Source organism: Physella acuta, unplaced genomic scaffold (genome assembly GCF_028476545.2).
Source record: "Physella acuta isolate Inbredline_101_S28 unplaced genomic scaffold, ASM2847654v3 ptg000714l, whole genome shotgun sequence".
NCBI lineage: Eukaryota > Metazoa > Mollusca > Gastropoda > Physidae > Physella > Physella acuta.
Genome location: NW_026732232.1, coordinates 497,545 through 517,695, shown reverse-complemented (window position 1 = coordinate 517,695; position 20,151 = coordinate 497,545). Strand labels below are relative to the sequence as shown.

Here is a 20,151-nt window from a genome sequence, read left to right as displayed (position 1 = left end):
TCCCCTGGTTACCTAGTGATATAAATTTTCAGAGCACTGTTATCTCCCCTGGTTACCTAGTGATATAAGTGTATGTTGTCTTTCAGGGAGGACAACAAGAGCCAACACAGCCACGAAGAGGAGAGGAATTTGATGAGCTCTAGCCTGACTCTACCATCCCACCCATCCAGACCTACCAGCCATGACTCTGGCCTTGAGGCGTCAGACAAGTCCCTGTCACAACCCAATGTGGCTATCATAAGAGAAACTGATATCCTTAATGTGGACCCTGAGCTGTCTCCCCCTCCTATACCAAGGGAGAGTAATGTGGGTGGTGTCAAAAGCTTGGAGACCACACCGCTGAAGAAAGAGTTGCTCAAAGACAGCATCAGCACAATCCCAGAGAAGACGGGAGAGACGGAGAAGTTGAGGCCCTCTCCCAGTGCTTCACCTACAACAGCAATGATGAAGTCGGCCATTTTATCTACTTCACTCATGTCCACTTCACTGATTGGCATTGGGTCTAAAACTGCTGAGAGAGAGAAAGAAATTTCCAGCAAGAACGAGATCTTGGTGAATGACAGTCTGAGCACAATGTCTGACACATCATCTGAAGATTTTAGTGTGGACATTGACTCGGCCCTGGAGGAGGTCATGGCTGGACTCAAATCTTTAGAGATGCAGCAAAAACAGGACAAAAGGATGTCCCTCCCAGCGGTCAAGGTCAAACAGACACCAAAACACACCCCTGACTTGGTGATTGACCTCCCTGACGGGGACACGTCAGGCTCCTCTACTGACCCCTCCCAGCCTGACAGCCCCACCATTAGCGCTGCAGAAACTTTTGCTCAGTCCAACCAAGGCACCCTGAAGAAAGCCAGCAACCCTCAAGTTGGCCGCCAGGACCACAGCAGCAGGCTGAGCATCTCTTCAGAGCCTGGTGACTTAGCCAGGTCACGTGACCGGGAGGGTCTGACCACTTTTTCTATATCTTCACTCAACAAGTCATCCCCAGCTCGAAGCCAGTCCAACGAAGGAACCCGCCGAACTGATCTTTCTTCTTCTCTGATCTCAACCTCTACATCCAACTCATGCCCCTCTCCACCTATCTTCTCCCCTGCACAAAACTACAGTCCAGGTAACCCCCCAGCCAACACCTTGCCTCCACCTGTTGCTCAAAAACCAAAGCCCCCCATGAAAGTGAAGCCACCAGTCATGAAAAAACCAGCCTCCCGGCCGGACCTCTCCCCCCCTGTACAACCACCCCCTTGAGCAGTGTTCACACACCACCACCATTTTATGCCAAATATACTCAACCTCTCCCCCAGTGGGAAATGCTTCCAAAACTTGGTTACATTGTTACTCCTTCTTGTGCTGTCTCAGCATTTCTTCCATGTTCTTTCTTATTCAAACAAATGATGTGATCAACTCATGTAACTTTAGAGCTCACCAACTTGTTCTGTAGGTCAAGCAGGTAGATCGCACCTGTGGTTTCAGCACTGGAGTTTGTTGAAAACCTTATCAGTTTCAGGATAGGCATGCATGTCATTTTAATTTAGTGGAAGAACATTTTTTTTTTTTTTCATGTGCAATGAAGGCGACTAATTATTTTCTTTTGATTCATGTCTATGTAACTTTTGATATTTTTGTATTTAGAAATGGAAAATTAAAACATGACCTTTGATTTCTGAAGCTTGTTGCTGATGAATGTCACCTTTGAACCCATGACTAAGTTTGTTTACACATTTCTAACAAGCTCATGTGACCTTAAATAAAATAAATTTGGAGCATAGAACCAAAAAATCCAGTGTGACTTGGAATACTAATATTACTAACTTTTTTTGTTTATTTAAAGTTTGTCATGAATGTATGTTCCACATGAAAAAATTCTAGCTTCAGTACATGTTTTAATTAGTTTGCAACAAATGTTGACCATAATTCATTCAGTGTTAAAGGTTTGTTGGTTAGATATTATAAATAATGTCCATTACTGTCTTGTAAATCCAAATACTAAGGTATAAACAATTTATCATTAAAATTATTTTTGCTTCTAACACATTCATTGTTGCATTCAATTTATAAAATTCAAACCATAAGTTTCATACAATTTTATTCAGTGTATTTTTCAACTGTCATATGTACATGGTGGTTGACATGTTTATTTAATGACATTTTTACAAAGAAAGACGGTGTATATCAGAGCAAACAAACCAACAGAAAAAGTGAAGTGCCTACTGTTCTCAATTCTAGCAAATCAATGGCACTCTTCTGTCAAGAGTACTTTATTTTTTCATCCTTCCTAGTTTTCGATTGTGACAATTGTCTATTTTTTAAGTGAAAAACAAATACTTTACTTTGGTTTTTAGACAAAAATATCACAACTTGTCATTTGTTTAAAAGTATCACAAAAAAATTATGGCAACAAGTAAATGCATAGTAATTAGATTTTCCTTTTCTGCTAGGAAGGGGGGAAAAAATCTATGAAAACTAAATATGCATGGCACAGCTTGAGTAAATTTATAAGGATAAAATTGACACCCTGGTAGATGCACCTCTGTTTCATCTCACCACATTACCTCAAGCAAAAGGATTTCTCATCCCCCCAAAAAAAAAAAAAAGAATGCCGGTATGAATACAGACTACAAATTCTTCCCTTCTTTTTATTAACTATAAATGTGGTTACCTTTCAATGTGTATAAGAAAATCAGTTTTGAGCAAAGAATATAATATGAATTCTTTCACAAAAATTCATGTAAGTGATAAAAGTGCAATTAATAAACGAGAAAGCTTTAGTTACATTGGACTGATTATATAATCCACATTTTTTTCCCTATTATTTTAATATCGATTTAAAATAAATTCTAACTTTTGTTAGTGCTTTTAACAATTATTAAAAATTTTAAACAGTAACAGATTATAAATTTAATGAAATTATACAGCATCAAAATAAAAATCATCTAAAATACACAAGAAAATCTGTTGTACTTAAAGCTAAAATCAAATTAATTATTAGAAAGACATGCTCAAACTTTCATTGAGTAGTTGTATTAGTAAAATCTATTTTAAAAAGTTTTTTTTAAACAATAAGACAATGTCATGATTCCAAATTCTAACAATAAAAGATGTAGAAACAATTTCAGATACATTTCAAAATTTAACATGAACATAAATAGTTTTGCTAACAAAAACAAATTCTCAGTGTATGTACAACATCATTTCTTAAACTTTACAGGTTTCCTTTTAGGTTGAATCTGGTGCAGTCTGTGGTTCAAACCAGAAGTTAGTTACGTGACTTTATTTTGCTTGAATAAAGCAAAAATGAGCTGAGAATTCTTTTCCTTTCCTCAGCTCTCTGGAGAATAGAAATACGTTTTCTCATTGAAGATTTGCGTAGTTCAGGCCTCAATGAAAACTTTCTGACCTGCATCATTTCTTTAGAAGGCATGTTCATGTCCGCATTAGCTGAGGCACTTTTTTTGCTAGATCGCAACAAAATATTGTGGAGTTTTTTTTCTGAGCTTTTTTTCACTATCACAGGTGCTCTGACATTAGTCAATTGTTTATTACTTCTCAACGATGGACAACTCTTATATTTGCTTAGTGTCTTACAAGAGTTATCTTTAAAGGAACTGAGTTTAGCATTCTTGCTGCTTGCCATGGTAGAAGGTTTAGTATTGACATAAGAGAATGGGGACTGCCCCAATAATTTACCTCTTGGTGGTGACAATTTGACAGCATTTGCTGACCAAGGTGCTAATACTTTAGATGATACTTTGTTGACTGAAAGAGGTTCCAATGTATTAGAATTCTGTGTATGACATTCAGGCAACTTCTGCTGACCAGCAACCAAGTTATCATGGGGTTTCTCTCTCTTCCCAGAATGCACAGTGTGCAAAAGGTTTCGTTTTGAATGTCTTTCTCTTTTGAAAACATGTTGCCCTTGTGGTTTTGGTTGACCAGGAATTTCTCTCAAAACATTTGCATTATTTATCTCCCTTCTTTTAAGAATAGCAATTTTCTCCCCTTCTTTAGCACAGCGGATTTGCACCAGTCCATTTTCTCTAGTATTGGATTCTGTGCCCTCTTTCACCTTTAGGTTGGTGATATCTGGCAGAAAACAGGTTTTGTGTGCGTCACCAAATGGAATGAAAACCCTTCTAACAGACACTCTGGGAGTTGGCAGATTCTCTATCTCACCACAGCTGGTATCTGCCAACAGACTCTTGTAGACAGCCACTCTGTTGGCTGTTACTTCAGCCAGAGTTTCTTCTGACACGTAGTTTGATACAGACAAGCCAGGTGACTTTAACAAAGATACATCTTGCCTGGTTCTCAGCCCTAGCACATTACTTACATTAGGGGATGAGAAGGTCAGGCCACTAGGGAACTCAGCCAACACACTGATTGGGGTCTTTGGTTTAGTCCAGAAAGAAATTTCATCTGCAGTTAAAGGCTTTAGGTCCACTGTAATTTCATTCTGTGAGGGAATCCATTGTTTTAAATCTGCTTTTGTGACAGGCCTGAGCAAAACTCTGCATGGTTTCATTTTCCTGGCCAAACGGCGACTCTTTTTATCAAGCCCAGTGTTAACTCGGCGCAAGAATTCTTTCTTTTCCAGTTGATTAAATTTGTACTGATGTATGTACGGAAGCTTGCTGGGATAGCCTTTAAATGTTACTAAATAGTTGACAGGCCTCTCTCGAAGCTTCAGATCAACTAAACTTTTCTTTGGAGTGGAGGTCAAACAATGGCTCTCTACATCTGACAAGACATGTAAGTTAGGGTCCCCTTTAATGTGCCTGCTGACACACTGTCCAAGAGGTGATGTCAGGTCAAGGTTGTACAGAGATTTAACTGACGCTAGTTTGGGTTTCTCATCTCTTTTCTCCTCTGGATTAGTCAAATCCTTTTTAGCATCCACATTCTCTTTTTCATTTTTTGTCTGAAATGAAAGAGAAAGTCTTCTACGGTAGGTGCATGAAGAGCTGCTCTCATCCCTACTGAGATGTGAGAGTAACCGTTTGGGTGTTCTGGGCACAGTTGGTGAGACTGGCAAATCTTCTAGATCTATAGTCTCACATTCTGTGTTTCTTCTACGCCGAGCTATCACTTCTGTTTTACTTTTAGGGATCAGCTCTAGGGCTGATATATACTCCTCTTTAGAGGGAGCTAGGTCATAAAATACAGCTGAGGGCTGGTGTATTTTAGTGAAGTTGGTCACTAGTGTTTCATCCAACAATGGAAGTTTAGCAGTTTGTAGACTTGGTGGCTTGGAGTCTAATGGTGTCTTCATATTGCAGGCTAATTGATGTGTCTGTAGTACACATCTGGATGGAAACTCTTCCCCGCAGTAGTAGCAGATGTACACATTAATGTAGCACCTGCTGAGCCCTGATAAATAAACAATGTTTCTTATCAATCTAATGCAAAAGTTGGTCATAAGATTAACTTTGGAGAGATCAAGGAACAATTATAAGAAAGTACTTTAAAATAAAAATTTCAACCAAAAATAGCTAAGATTTAAGGGGTAAAGAATGAGACATTATGACACATTCCAATGCCAAGGGCAAACTTTTAGTTTTATTAAATGTTGCATTTGTAAACAAGCATAATTTGTATAAGTTTATAGATAGAAGCCCTTGTTATTTTGTTCTAGATTCTTATAAGTTTCAAGTGTAATGCTGCAGTAGGCTATTTTAATTTAAAGGTAAAAAGAGATAACCACTTTAGATGATATTTTAGTAGCCGTAATAAATATCTATAGCATTCAAGTCATTAATTGTATATTACTACTTCAGGTCAATGGAAATTACTCAAAATTTGATAGAAGGCAGAAAGTTAAATCTTTTACTTATTTGAAATTTTGTTTATCTATATGAAACAGTACTCAAGTTATAGGCTTTTGAAAAACTAAAAGAATAAGTTCCACTTCCAATAATGGAAATTGATGAAAAGTGGATAAAAAAATACACATTTGATATAATACTGATATATGAAATTTCATCAGCCTAGCTGTAACGATACTCAAGTTATTGTGCTGACAGACACACAGACACATACATACACACACACATTGTTGTTCCAACTCAGGGAGGTTTAAAACATCGAGATTTGTGAAAATCTAGATTTTCTAACCACCTGAAAATGGGTAAATTTTTCTAAATTGGAGACAAGCATTTTAAGAACAAACCAAAAGGTATTTTCTTATAGCAAATTTTCCTCAAAGTGAAAATATAGGATTTATTTTTATTTTTTTTAAATCAAGGAAAACAAATAAATCTCTGTAGATATATTAATTATAAAGGGAGAGATACTGATGGAAAAAAATAATTTTAAACAGTTCTATGACTTGAGCAAAAACAAAAACTACTGAGAGTGAAACAGCAGTAACATAATTGAAGATACGTAAATCAAAGTTGTTAAGTTATTATAAAGTTACTATGTACTAAAATAAAATCATACCTAGTCCACTCCAAGAAGAAAACACAACATTTTGTGCTTGTTCACTCTTTGGAGGAAAAAAAAAACATTTTATTAGTCTCGTAAAGATGCACATTTATGTGTAAATAATAAAATGTGAGGGTAGACATATACTATTGTATTGTCACTTGCATTTTGTTTTCAAGATTTTAACAAAAACATTACGCTAAGGCATTCTTTTTAAAATTTCTGGTAACTGAATTTAATCTAACACAAGTCAAGAGTTCATGAATAGGCCTAAATAAGGTCAGTATAAAAGATTTTACCAATGATTGATCATACAGGCCAAGAGGGTGGCTTGACAATTTTAGTTGGTGATCCTTGTCTTCTAGGAATAGAAATGATTGGTTAGTTAGCAATATTACCATCAGTAAGGCTAGTAACATTTAAATATTAGATCTACATCGCCCAAGTGGACAGTTTATCTTTTATTGAATCAAGTATTATATCAAAGTACGACAAAATCAGCCTTCAATAAGATTTTAAAGTGATTTTTATAGCAATGATTTTATTCATTTATTGATATTTAATGTCTTTGAAATAAATGAGGGAAAACAGTTTAATTTAAACATTGTTTTCTAATTTAGTGTTCATTCTATTCAAACGATACATGTAATATATATAATTATTGCATCATCTCCTATTTTTTTGTCATATACAAGATGTCTTTCCAAGTAGGTTATTGGTTCACTGACCAAGGAATTAGCTTCAATGTAAGGAACAGTGTGGCCTAGTGGTAGACAACACTACAACTAACCCAAAATCTAAAGCTCAGTAGAGTTACCAAAACCCACTCCCCAAGACAGTGGAGACATGTTAACTAAACTCCCTCACCCAAGACAGTGGAGACATGTTAACTAAACCCCCTCACCCAAGGCAGTGAAGGTGTGTTAACTAAACCCCCTCACCCAAGACAGTGGAGACATGTTAACTAAACCCCCTCACCCAAGACAGTGGAGGCATGTTAACTAAACCCCCTCACCCAAGACAGTGGAGGCATGTTAACTAAACCCCCTCACCCTAGACAGTGGAGACATGTTTACTAAACCCCCTCACCCAAGGCAGTGGAGGTGTGTTTACTAAACCCCCTCACCCAAGACAGTGGAGACGTTAACTAAACCCCCTCACCCAAGACAGTGGAGACATGTTAACTAAACCCCCTCACCCTAGACAGTGGAGACATGTTAACTAAACCCCGTCACCCAAGGCAGTGGAGACATGTTAACTAAACCCCCTCACCCTAGACAGTGGAGACATGTTAACTAAACCCCCTCACCCAAGGCAGTGGAGACATGTTAACTAAACCCCCTCACCCAAGACAGTGGAGACATGTTAACTAAACCCCCTCACCCAAGGCAGTGGAGACATGTTAACTAAACCCCCTCACCCAAGACAGTGGAGACATGTTAACTAAACCCCCTCACCCAAGACAGTGGAGACATGTTAACTAAACCCCCTCACCCAAGGCAGTGAAGGTGTGTTAACTAAACCCCCTCACCCAAGACAGTGGAGACATGTTAACTAAACCCCCTCACCCAAGACAGTGGAGGCATGTTAACTAAACCCCCTCACCCAAGACAGTGGAGACATGTTAACTAAACCCCGTCACCCAAGGCAGTGGAGACATGTTAACTAAACCCCCTCACCCTAGACAGTGGAGACATGTTAACTAAACCCCCTCACCCAAGGCAGTGGAGACATGTTAACTAAACCCCCTCACCCAAGACAGTGGAGACATGTTAACTAAACCCCCTCACCCAAGACAGTGGAGACATGTTAACTAAACCCCCTCACCCAAGGCAGTGGAGACATGTTAACTAAACCCCCTCACCCAAGACAGTGGAGACATGTTAACTAAACCCCCTCACCCAAGACAGTGGAGACATGTTAACTAAACCCCCTCACCCAAGGCAGTGGAGACATGTTAACTAAACCCCCTCACCCAAGACAGTGGAGACATGTTAACTAAACCCCCTCACCCAAGACAGTGGAGACATGTTAACTAAACCCCCTCACCCAAGGCAGTGGAGACATGTTAACTAAACCCCCTCACCCAAGACAGTGGAGACATGTTAACTAAACCCCCTCACCCAAGACAGTGGAGACATGTTAACTAAACCCCCTCACCCAAGGCAGTGGAGACATGTTAACTAAACCCCCTCACCCAAGACAGTGGAGACATGTTAACTAAACCCCCTCACCCAAGGCAGTGGAGACATGTTAACTAAACCCCCTCACCCAAGACAGTGGAGACATGTTAACTAAACCCCCTCACCCAAGGCAGTGGAGACATGTTAACTAAACCCCCTCACCCAAGACAGTGGAGACATGTTAACTAAACCCCCTCACCCAAGGCAGTGGAGACATGTTAACTAAACCCCCTCACCCAAGACAGTGGAGACATGTTAACTAAACCCCCTCACCCAAGACAGTGGAGACATGTTAACTAAACCCCCTCACCCAAGGCAGTGGAGACATGTTAACTAAACCCCCTCACCCAAGACAGTGGAGACATGTTAACTAAACCCCCTCACCCAAGACAGTGGAGACATGTTAACTAAACCCCCTCACCCAAGACAGTGGAGACATGTTAACTAAACCCCCTCACCCAAGGCAGTGGAGACATGTTAACTAAACCCCCTCTAAGCCTAAGAAAGAAGTCACCAGAGGGACAGTTGGAGAAACTAGATCTAGCAATTACATGGAGGGTGGGCTGCCTACCTCAAAACAAGAATTTTAGGGGGAGATAAAATTTCTGGAAGAAGCTCTGAGGCCTACAAACATTCAAATGTTATAGTAATAGTATCACAAAAACTGATCTGTAGTATCATCACCGGCCATGGCACCAATGCATGACATAGACCTAACGACTCCCACCCGCCACAACATTGGTTATAGAAGATGCTGTAAAAGCTGAATTCTGTACTAGCCGGGTAGCTGAGACAATGAACAGAAAGTTAAAAGAAAAAAAAAACCATTAATTTAAGCCGGGGACTATTTTGATTTTTGCTGAAGGCAAAAGCGGCGTTACCATAAAGGCTTAGGGTCTAGGACATTACCCCCTCCCCCACCCATGATGAAGAACCCTAACCCCAAACCTACAAATAACCTTCACCCTAACCACAAAAACTCAACTAAATCTATATCTAACCCTATCCCTAACTTTTTAACTAGGCGGGAAAGCGGGGGATGGTGGTATTTGACAGGGGGTATTTATTCCAGGGGTAATGTCCGGACGGGGAATTGTCATTCTCCTCAGGCACAGGGGGAATTGTCCTGCTCCTCAGGCACAGGGGGATTTGTCCTGCTCCTCAGGCACAATTGTATTTCCAACATGTGGGTGTCAAAACAATTTCAAGGGGACACCAGGTTAACAATTCACCTAGATCTACTCACTTTCAACATTGCAACACAATGTAGTGAAATGATTTTAATTCAATGCCATTTCAAACATAATTAATTCATGTACGGTATGAATATTATAAGAATTATGTAATATAATTACATGTTTTAAGTTAATTTATATATTAACCATAAAAGACTATATTTATTATAAGCATTTTCATTGTTTTCGTGAAACAATAGCTTTGCTAAGAAATAAGTCTTGCCCTAGAAGAGACCAACTGTAAAACTTTTTTTTATCATGCTTTTTAAAAGTATGATACTAGGAAAACACCATTCTATTTTTGTACATTAATTTGGTTCACAGAGGAGTTTTGGAAATTCCCACACAATTGTAGCTATTTAAAGTTTTTTTAATAAGAAAGATTAAAATAATCTTGTCAGATATTTGTTTTTTAATTGGCCAACCAGAAAAAGTAATGATGCTTTTTGCTTAACTAAATGTAAATATTGAAAACAAGTGTCTAATCATCATCTTTTCCAGTTGGTGCCCAAGACACATGAGGCAGATGAAGTAAAGCTCATCTGTTACAATGACCTCAGCATACAAGGGGATAATGTGGTCGGCAATATGCCCAGCCATCTATGTTTCCCGAATGTGAGTAAGTGTCCATCAGAGCTGGGTGGACTCAGGTACCTTCTACTGACTTGAACCCATTTTCTAACTCAAGAATACCGGTAACAAGGGTTTAATGATTCTATAAAGATTGTTTACTCACAACCAATAAAATTATAATGTGTTGATGTTTCGCAACTGTTTTAAAATCTTATTGAACACATTTGTAAATACCTCTAAAATATAAAACCAAAAAGGCAAATTTAAATCTAAAATAAAATACAAAATTGTCAGTTACATATTTATATATGGAACGGCATGGTCGAATGGTAGAACATTCAATTGGTAACCAGAAAGTTTTGAGTTCTGGTCCCTTGCACATCCATGAGTTCACCAACTCTGATGGGTATCTCAGCAACGTTAGGGAAAGTAAAGGCAGCTGGGCATAGTGCTGACCACACTATCCCTTCATTTGCTGAGGTCAAAAGTAGGCCTACAGGTTCAAAAGGGAACTCTACCATATTTATTTGGTAAACAGCCAGCTTCATCCAGAAAATTAGTTAGGTCCAAGATTCACATAAAAATTAAACTAAAAAACTTTTAATCAAAATATTACTTAGGAGGAAGTACACAATCTAGACATGTCCTTAAAACTAGTTTCAAAGAATTTCACTTGGAGTTGGTAAACCTAATCCGTCAGGCAAGAGCCTAGAAAGATGTGGATATAAACAATATTAAACACCAAAAACTTACTTGCAACTGTTTTGCATTTTCTCAGCTCAGCTGCCCTGTTCTGTCTGTGCCTCTCTGCGACTGCATGGTTTTTTAATGCCTTGAGACCACTGCTGCTAAATTTGATACTGAACTTACAGTACTTACAAAACACATGCTCTGTTTCAATTTTTTGACACCATTCCTGAATTGTTTCTCCAGCTACTTTAATACCAAGCCAATAAGCTTTAAATGGACGAGGCATTCTGTAAAGCAATAAACACCTTAATGACGTGTGAATATGACAACTTTAACACAGGATAAAAAAAAGGGCATTTTACAATTCTGGTACAGCAAAATTGTTCTTGTGTGGACAAATCTTAATGTTATGGAAGCAAATCCAGAAAGACAAGTTAAGTTGAAGTCAAAAGTCTGTATGACTCAGAATATGTTGGCATGTATTGCGCAATGGTGTTTGAGGAAAATCCTCTGACAATTAAGAAGAAGCATGAACAAGAAAAATGTTATAGAATAACCCCAAAGGTTTGGATCTCAGTTTGGTCTCACTACTGTAAAACATCTGAGTCCACCCAGCTCTGATGGGTACCTGACTTACTTTGGGGAAAGAAAAGGGGGCTGGGCATAGTGCTGCCAAGGTAAAAAAAACATGAACTCTACCTCATCTGCCAAAGGCAATAGATGTATGCATGGATGGCATAGCAGACCATTTATAATTTTCAACAAACAATAAAATGTCTGGCTGGTCAGATGGGCAATTTGGAGTATTTTCAAAGACTTTTTAATCTAGTACCCATTTAGGAATACCACTGTTTATTTGTACAACATTTTACAATTGAGTGAGAAGATACTCATGTGACTCTCACCCCAACAATTACAATTCAGATCCATAAAAACATCAAATCCTTATCATTTAATTTGTTTCAGCATTGGGCTTTTTGACTAGGCAAAAGATCTACTACAACAAGCTCAAAATGAGTTTTTAAAGTAACTTGTCTAAATAGAACCTTAGCCTTATAAGTGATTTCATAAATAATGCAAAGATTTGTATCCATTGTCAAATATCAGCCAAATTAGTAGAGTAGGCCTATAAGCCTAATTAGAAAACATTATTATATTATAAGGCCTATTGAAATCAAATTTATTTGAAATTTTCACAATTTTTTTGTAATTACAGTAGTAATTTTTTTGGATTACTCATGTTTTGTGTTGAGATTCAACTCCAATGAGACCTTTGCTTACCTAGTAATAGCTAGTATTGTTACACTTATTGATTAATCAATTTACTTTAGTCATAACTTACTAGATCTAGATCTAGTAACTATTTTATTTGGGAAATTTGCAAAACAATTTTATTTTGAATGTAGATTATTCTAGATCTAGATCCAGATCTAGTTTGTTATTTTAGAATATTAATGTTATTTAATCAATTGTTTGAAGATCAAGATTAGTGATGTAATAGTGTATGAATTATAATATTATTAAGTTAAAACTTAATGATGTAATACAGTACAGTAATATTGTGTAATAATAAATATTATAATATTATTAAAAATATCTAGATCTAGATCTAGATTTCTAGGTAATTACTGAGTGTAATAGATATTTGAATCTAGAAAACTTATGAAAACAATCACAAACAAATAAAATAATAAATTATTCATTAATTTATTAGGCCTAGAAATCTAGAAAAATCTTATATCCTTATTATTAATATTTTGGCCTACAGAGAAATAATGAATATTGAATATTTTTATCAACTGGAAGTTGTTAAAGACACCCATACACTACAGATCTAAAAATCTGGTTTACATTTTTGTAAATGGGCCTAAATCTAGAATAATCTAGATCAATTAGTATTTGAGATACTCACAAACTGCCGTAATAACTAAGATACGGGAATCGGATAATTAAAACACCGAAATCTTTTTAACCATTGATTTCGTCCTGCTACGCTCTCGCAAATCTGTCTGCTTTTGGAGTTCCGTGATGGCGGAAAATTGCGCCGTCGACGAGACCACATCCGGGTTTCCATATCTTTTTAAGATATCCCAATCCTCACCCAAAATCTTTAGGCTATGTTAGGCATAGGCCCTTAGACTAGTTCCACGGGACATTGAGAAATCTCCACAAAAATTGCTTGCAAATATCACAAGTTATTTTAAAAATTAATGCAGTCTCTTCTTAAATATTAGATCTAGATCTATTCATGTGTTATAAAAATGTTACTTGACATAGATCTAGATCTCTAGATCTATTTCTACGACTGAACACTGAAATCGAACCGTGAGAAAGTAAATTTACTACTAGATCTAGATCTAGGTCTAGATAGTGTAGATCTAGAATCTAGTGATAGAAATCTAAATCAACAAATTACCCAGATAAAATTATTCTGAAATCGTGACATCTGCAATCTTTATTCTTTAGTGTTGAATTATTTCAAACACATTTCTGTAACCTCATTGCGTCTTTTGAATTTGTATGAAAATTAATAAACATGAAGAATATATAATATCGCAATCTTTCAAAGATAATGTTAAAACGTCAAATTCGCTCTTTTCTGAGTTCTAAATCTTAGTAAACACGATCCAACGATAAACTGATCGTTAGCGTCAGAGTTTGTTCCAGGCACCTCTTCGGGTGAGCAGAGCCCCACCCACCCCCCCTGAACAAAATGGAATTGATATAGAAAACATACTTTTACCAGTGTCCCGTCCCTCTCCCCCCCCCCCCCCGGAGAAAAAAAGTCTGAAAGAAACACTGGTTAGCGTTTTGTTTTTACTACAGCTTTATCTACATTAGGCCACACGTGAACACAATCTCTGGACCAGAATCTTATTTAGAAAACACTGCAAGTCTCATGAAGTCATGAAGTGACACCAGCGAACATACTTTCAAACTTTCACGTATCGAAGATGTGAGGATCTTCCAACAAACTTGAATTGAAAATCCTAAGCTCGAATATGGAGTCACAGATTTTGCCTGGCCCTATACAATTTCGCTGGGTTTTTTATATATTTTTTTTTTTTAAATTTTTTAGCAATTATTTTAGTTGTACAGTTAGGTAAGTAGATGAATTAGTGCGCTGACGGGTTGGAAATGTGCAATGTTGCCATTTAGAACACTCCATGACCCCCATTTGACAATTGCCGAGTTTACCATGAAACCTTGGGCCACTTGACAATCGCAAAGTTTACCATGAAACCTTGGGCTACTTGACAATCGCAAAGTTTACCATGAAACCTTGGGCACTTGACAATCGCCGAGTTTACCATGAAACCTTGGGCCACTTGACAATCGCCGAGTTGTCACTAGTTACTTCTAGCCTGCTCTAACGCACCATCCATGTCCCGTCCCTAGGAAACCTTGTAGGCTTCAGGGTCGGGCACGAATAGTGGGTTTTTTTTCAGGCATCTCTTTGGGGACGGGCGAAATGAACACTAGACATGAAACTTCATGATGTTTTTAACTTTATTCTCTTAAAAGCTTTTTTTTTTAAATTGCCACTTTAATCAAATGAATATTTCAAATAAATCGTTAGGCCTACTCTTTTAGAAGTAAAATGTTGACTAAACTGTAAAACAACATCTTTTTTCTATCATATAACCTTTTAAACTCCAGGATTGTGTGTGTATATGTGTGTATATGGGTAAGTGTGTGTTCGAGACATAAACAGGTGTGATTAAAAAAAAAAAAGAAAATATTTATTAAACATTGTTAGGGCGAGCTGACGGTTTAGCTTACTGCTGCAACAAGAGAGGTTTTATCCATATACACGACTAAATCACTACCAGCTATACATTATGAGAAATACCATCATTGGCTTAAAAATAATTTTACTCATGTCAAAAACACATTTTATTTTTTATTGAAACTTAACACGGTGCACCGTCAAAGCGGCCCTCGACAAAACGACACAGTTAAATAGCCCCGACAAAAGGGCCCCGAAATATTGGCTCCTAACAAATAGGCTTATGACATATTGGCTCCAGACTGGTTCCGGGGGTCGATTTGTCGCTGGCCCTTTAAATGGGGTCGTTTTGTCGTGGTTGTTTTGACGTCGCACGACTCAACACATTAATAACAGTAGGTTTTTGTTCCCTTAGTGATACCAGAAGGCCATTAAATTCGCAATCAAGCAGCAGATATTTGGGAACAAAAGTACAAGCCCGTTCAATAGCTAAGCACCACCATTCATTACATCAGTTAACGAGCACAACAGACTCTGTAGTTTAGACCCATTTCCTAAATTTACGGGTAATTTCACTTCTACAATTCATTTTATGCACTGCCGAGAACAGCACAAATAAAGAAATACACATCTGGCAACGGACAAACAACAGCAAACCAAGAAATGGGGAGAGGGGAACAGCTGCGTAAGGTAAAGGATCATGTGGCTTTACTGACTAACATGATATCAAAGAACAGATAGAGGCAAGGACCTATTCGATGTTCAGCGCGTAACCAACCTCTTGGAGCAGTACTTCACCAGAACAATTGTCTCAGTAGACAGATTCTACTTGCTGTCAGCAATATGACTTCAGCTTGTTTCAAAGTTGCCTCAAGCGGAGTTTGTTCAAAAAGGTATCCGAAGTTTTTCATAGGGCAAAGGAAAAAAAAAGAATGGCGTCTTTGACCTACTTACTTGCAAAAAGATCGTCTGCTTAACCTAGGCTAAGTCATCGCGAATGGACGGGCAGCGCGTAGCAGCTGATCACGTGAGATCACAACACACAAAGAGCTCGTCTATTTTTGGAAGACCTATTGGAGAAACTTAGGCTAACCCCGCGTGCTCCGCATAGCCAATCGCGACGTGGTTAGGCAAGAGACGGCCGTGTCAGCGTGCAACTCGCGTGAATACTGGTTTAGCCTTGCAACCCAGGCCCGCACGTTGCTAGACAACGGCCTGACTTGAATGCGCGGGCTTGCTGGGCGGTGTTGTCGGGTTCTGTAACCATTTTAAATTATCCGCCCTGTCACGTCGCTTGCTCCAGGCGGGTGGTTGCGTGTTACGTCGCTCTATACCTTGCAACGGTTCGTGCTGACAGATTGCAACTGCCATTTAACAGAATGGCATTTTATCCAGGTACGCGGGAAAGTCGCTATCGCTGTGGCGATGGCCTAAATCTGACTGATAATAGTCTATAGCAGTGGTTCCCAACCTTTTTCGAGTGGCGACCCCCTTTTATAAAAAGTAAGTGACCCGCGACCCCCATAGAATAAAAAAGCCGAAATTAGTATGGAAATTAATAAGCACTAAAATAAGATTTTCTAGTAGACTTTCAATATGAACTACTCTTGATAACTGTTTTAATAGCATGAGTAAAATTGCATACTATTCACTAAACCTTCGTGGTTAAGTTTTTAATTAAAACAAATTTTTGTTAACGCCAACCTATGTCATTATAATTATCTTAATTTTGTTTTTAATCGAAAAATAGTGTTGAAAATATATTCTCAAAAAGTCCATCAATTTTACGTTTGGGTATGAATGGTGAATACTACACCAAAATTGTGTCTGCAGTTTTTTATCTTACTCGGAATCATTCTGCAAATCAAAGAATTCATTTTGTAATTCATCGGGAATGCTGGCAATATCAAGGGAAGAAGAGAATGGGTAATGCGTAAATGCAGATTCTTCTTTTTTCAGCTCAGAGAAATAGGGATGCAGTTCGTTTTCAAGAGATTCATGATGCCCAGAAATCGCTTCTTTCAAAATTTCAATCATCTCATAATCAGATTCATCTACCACACGGCAGAGTTTCTCAAATTTACAATATTTCCTAGATTTATCTTCTTTACCGATTTTGCAGCTTTGATAAAAATGCCCCGAGATTATCATGGAAAGTTATAATATTTGCTCATTTTCCCTGAAGCTTCAGGTTACGCTTATCTTGATGTTCGAACACATCTGCTAGGTATGATACTCTCTCCAACCACTCTATGTCGTTTTAAGTATACCAAAAAGTATTGTTTCCTTTGCACTTCCAAGAACAATTTGATTTCAGATTTCAATTCAAAAACATAATTTACAACACTTCGTTTGACAGCCAGCGTACTGTAGTGTAGAAGAGCAGAACCTCGTGATCTATATTAATGTTTTTGCTCAGTGCTTTGAAGGCTCCAGATTTTATATAATTCACCACTTATACCAGCAATGGAGTCTTGTTGGCGATTGGTGAGGGCAATGGTTAGGGAGCTAAATCTTTTCTGTTTTCTGAAAGCCCGATTTTGAGCTAAACATAGATGGCGCACCATCCGTACAAACCCACACAGCCGTTCTAACCCATTTTAATCATTCAGTTTCAAAAAGGTGTTTATTTTCTCCATGCTATCTTCATAAAAGAGCAACTCTTCTTTGCTATCATCCGCATGAATATAGACACAGACCAGCAACTGCGAACACGAACTCACGTCAGTTGATTTATCAACTTGAAAAGCAAACAATGGTGAAAGCTTAATTTCAATAAAAATGTGTTATTTAACATTTACGTACATGCAGCGTTTGATGAGATTTTCTTCTATTGTTTTTTTTTTTTTTTGCTTGGCGTCTTCTATCGCGACTTCATTTGATGCTTGCACTAATGCTGGTGAAAACTTCCTGTTCGATCAAGTCTCTGGCGTTTGCAACTAGCTTCTTACCGACGAAAGAACTCCATATATTTTTTGGTGTGTTCCGAATGACTTATCTCAAATGACGTTTTAGTTTTGAAGATTTCATAGATTCGTGACTGAGAACAGCTTTGTACAGTGCGCTTTGTTTCTTCTCTATTACATTTCCAGTGATGTTAATGAAGCCGAATTTCAAAAATTCTTCTAAATATTTATGTTTTGTTTCAAATTACTAAGGTTTAGTATACCATTTGGCGACCCCCCAGAAAGACCTTCGCGACCCCCAGGGGGGTCGCGACCCCCAGGTTGGGAACCCGTGGTCTATAGTAATCAGTGTTTCTTCCAGACTTTTTTCTCCGGGGGGGGGGGGCGGACACTGGAAAAGTATATGTTTTCTATATAAATTCCATTTCGTTCGGGTAGGGGGGGGGGGAGACGGAGACTTTCCTCCCGGGGGGCAGAGCCCCTCCCCCACCCCCGAAAAGATGCCTGGAAGAAACTCTGATTGGGTAGGTGAAGTAGAGTTTATCTGTTTGTAAGACCTCGGCATATACAGGGACAGTGCGGTCAGCACTACTCCCATCCGCCTTTACTTTCCCTTACCTCAGACTTTCAGGTTATCATTTATATGCTTTAACATCCGACCATGTTGAATCCAGTATAAAAGTGCTCACATTTTAAACATGTAAAATTAAGACGAAATCCGCATGGTAAGCAAGTCTTGATTTTCAACAATGTTTACTAGCCCCCCCCCCCTCCTCACCGCATGCCACACATCGTCACCCGTTTCAAAACTATTCTTTTTTTTAAAAAGCTGCAAGTTTTTCTAAAATATTTTTTGAGCGCGGTCAACGTAAAGTAGGCCTCGACTGTTTAACTGTTTACTGAAATTTACAAAATAGAGCAACGGCTTGAATTTAATTTCTAACACGATAGCAAAAAACATGTCACAATTTATGAAATCTCACAGTCGCCTCATATTTCGCACAAGTTCGAACCTCCCCTCCGGAATTCTGACGTCATTGATAGACGAATCCTATAAATTTCACATCTTTGGTAATCGAGCAATGCAGTAAACAGAAACAGATGTCATGAACCCAAGGAGGCCTTATAAATGCTAATATTAATTATTAAAATAAATCCAAAGAGATCAGAGAATAATACTTTTAGCAATCCCCATAAAAGCGCCATAACAATTGATAGTTCACTCATATGATAATAATTATAAAAATAAGCAGGTTCAAAGCTAGTCATCTTGGCCATTTTTATATGAAGTAGACGGGTTGAGATTAAAATTTGTCAAAAACTCAATTTGTTGTTGTTTTTTTTGTCCCGAGTCGGAAAACTTAGTTTCGCAATTTTGCCTGTGTGTCTGTGAACACGATAACTCGGGGATCCGTTTCAGTTATGTTAAAGAAAGTTCATATATCACTTTATAATATAAGTATTATATAAAATTTGTAGATCACTATCAACTTACTCACTTTCGGTTTCTCAAAAGCAAATAACTTGACAACCGATTAAGTTAAGTTGACGAAATTTCATAAAGAAGTATTTCATTGTAAGCGCTGGTAACTTTCAAATTTTTAGTGATTTCCGGTAACCGGAAGTGGTACTTAACTCTGTTTTAGAATTTTGTTTCATTTAGGTAAACGAAGTTTCATGTATAAGTATCAGATCTTATAATTAGATTATTTTCAATTTTTGAGTGACTTCCTGAAAGTGGTCCTTCATTTCTGTTTTCTAAACAACCGATAACAGCTCAGGAAGTGGTCGAAATACTATTGTTTCCGAATTTATTTATCTTGATTCTTCTGTCAATCGTCTGTCATGAGCGGAAACTTGCGAACAAAATTTTGACCACTTATACCGAAAATATTTCTTTCAAACTTATCACATAGATAAAGACTAGATAACAATGCATTATATTAAATATGACTTAACTAGATTTTAAATAACTTATTACAGGATAAAATCTTATAAACCGCTGTCCAAAACTTATCTGCTAAATTATGGGAACAATCGAACACATTCGTGCGGACAATGGGAGACATTAATAAATTATGGGAACAATCAAACACATTCGTGCGGACAATGGGAGACATGAATAAATTATGGGAACAATCGAACACATTCGTGCAGACAATGGGAGACATTAATAAATTATGGGAACAATCGAACACATTCGTGCAGACAATGGGAGACATTAATAAATTATGGGAACAATCGAACACATTCGTGCGGACTATTGGAGACATTAATAAATTATGGGAACAATCAAAAACATTCGTGCGGACAATGGTAGACATTAATAAATTATGGGAACAATCAAACACATTCGTGCGGACAATGGGAGACATTAATAAATTATGGGAACAATCGAACACATTCGT

At 37.8% G+C, this 20,151-nt stretch overlaps 2 protein-coding genes across 21 annotated transcripts in view; one reads left to right on the top strand and one right to left on the bottom strand.

Annotated features, from left to right (window-relative positions):
* The window catches only part of LOC131949803 (SLIT-ROBO Rho GTPase-activating protein 1), a 68,415-nt gene extending 66,380 nt beyond the window's left edge, over positions 1–2,035 (top strand). For all 17 annotated transcript variants that reach the window (XM_059311779.1, XM_059311780.1, XM_059311777.1 and 14 more), the window contains one exon: positions 87–2,035. In XM_059311779.1, the coding sequence (XP_059167762.1) occupies positions 87–1,251 (1,165 nt within the window). In that variant the 3' untranslated portion in view covers positions 1,252–2,035. The remainder of the gene's footprint in view (positions 1–86) is intronic.
* A 37-nt stretch (positions 2,036–2,072) lies between these two features.
* On the bottom strand, positions 2,073–15,924 carry LOC131949805 (uncharacterized). 4 transcript variants are annotated; one of them, XM_059311785.1, is made up of 5 exons: positions 15,792–15,924; positions 11,171–11,394; positions 6,726–6,787; positions 6,442–6,487; positions 2,073–5,370 (listed from the first exon to the last, which is right to left on the bottom strand). In XM_059311785.1, exons 2-5 carry the CDS (start codon positions 11,391–11,393, stop codon positions 3,260–3,262), a joined length of 2,442 nt encoding a protein of 813 aa, XP_059167768.1. In that variant the 5' UTR covers position 11,394; positions 15,792–15,924; the 3' UTR covers positions 2,073–3,259. The 4 variants fall into 4 exon arrangements, with proteins under 4 accessions (XP_059167768.1, XP_059167769.1, XP_059167766.1 ...); XM_059311786.1 differs by lacking the exon at positions 15,792–15,924 and adding an exon at positions 15,616–15,763; XM_059311783.1 differs by lacking the exon at positions 15,792–15,924 and adding an exon at positions 13,020–13,145.
* Between the last annotated feature and the right edge of the window lie 4,227 nt (positions 15,925–20,151).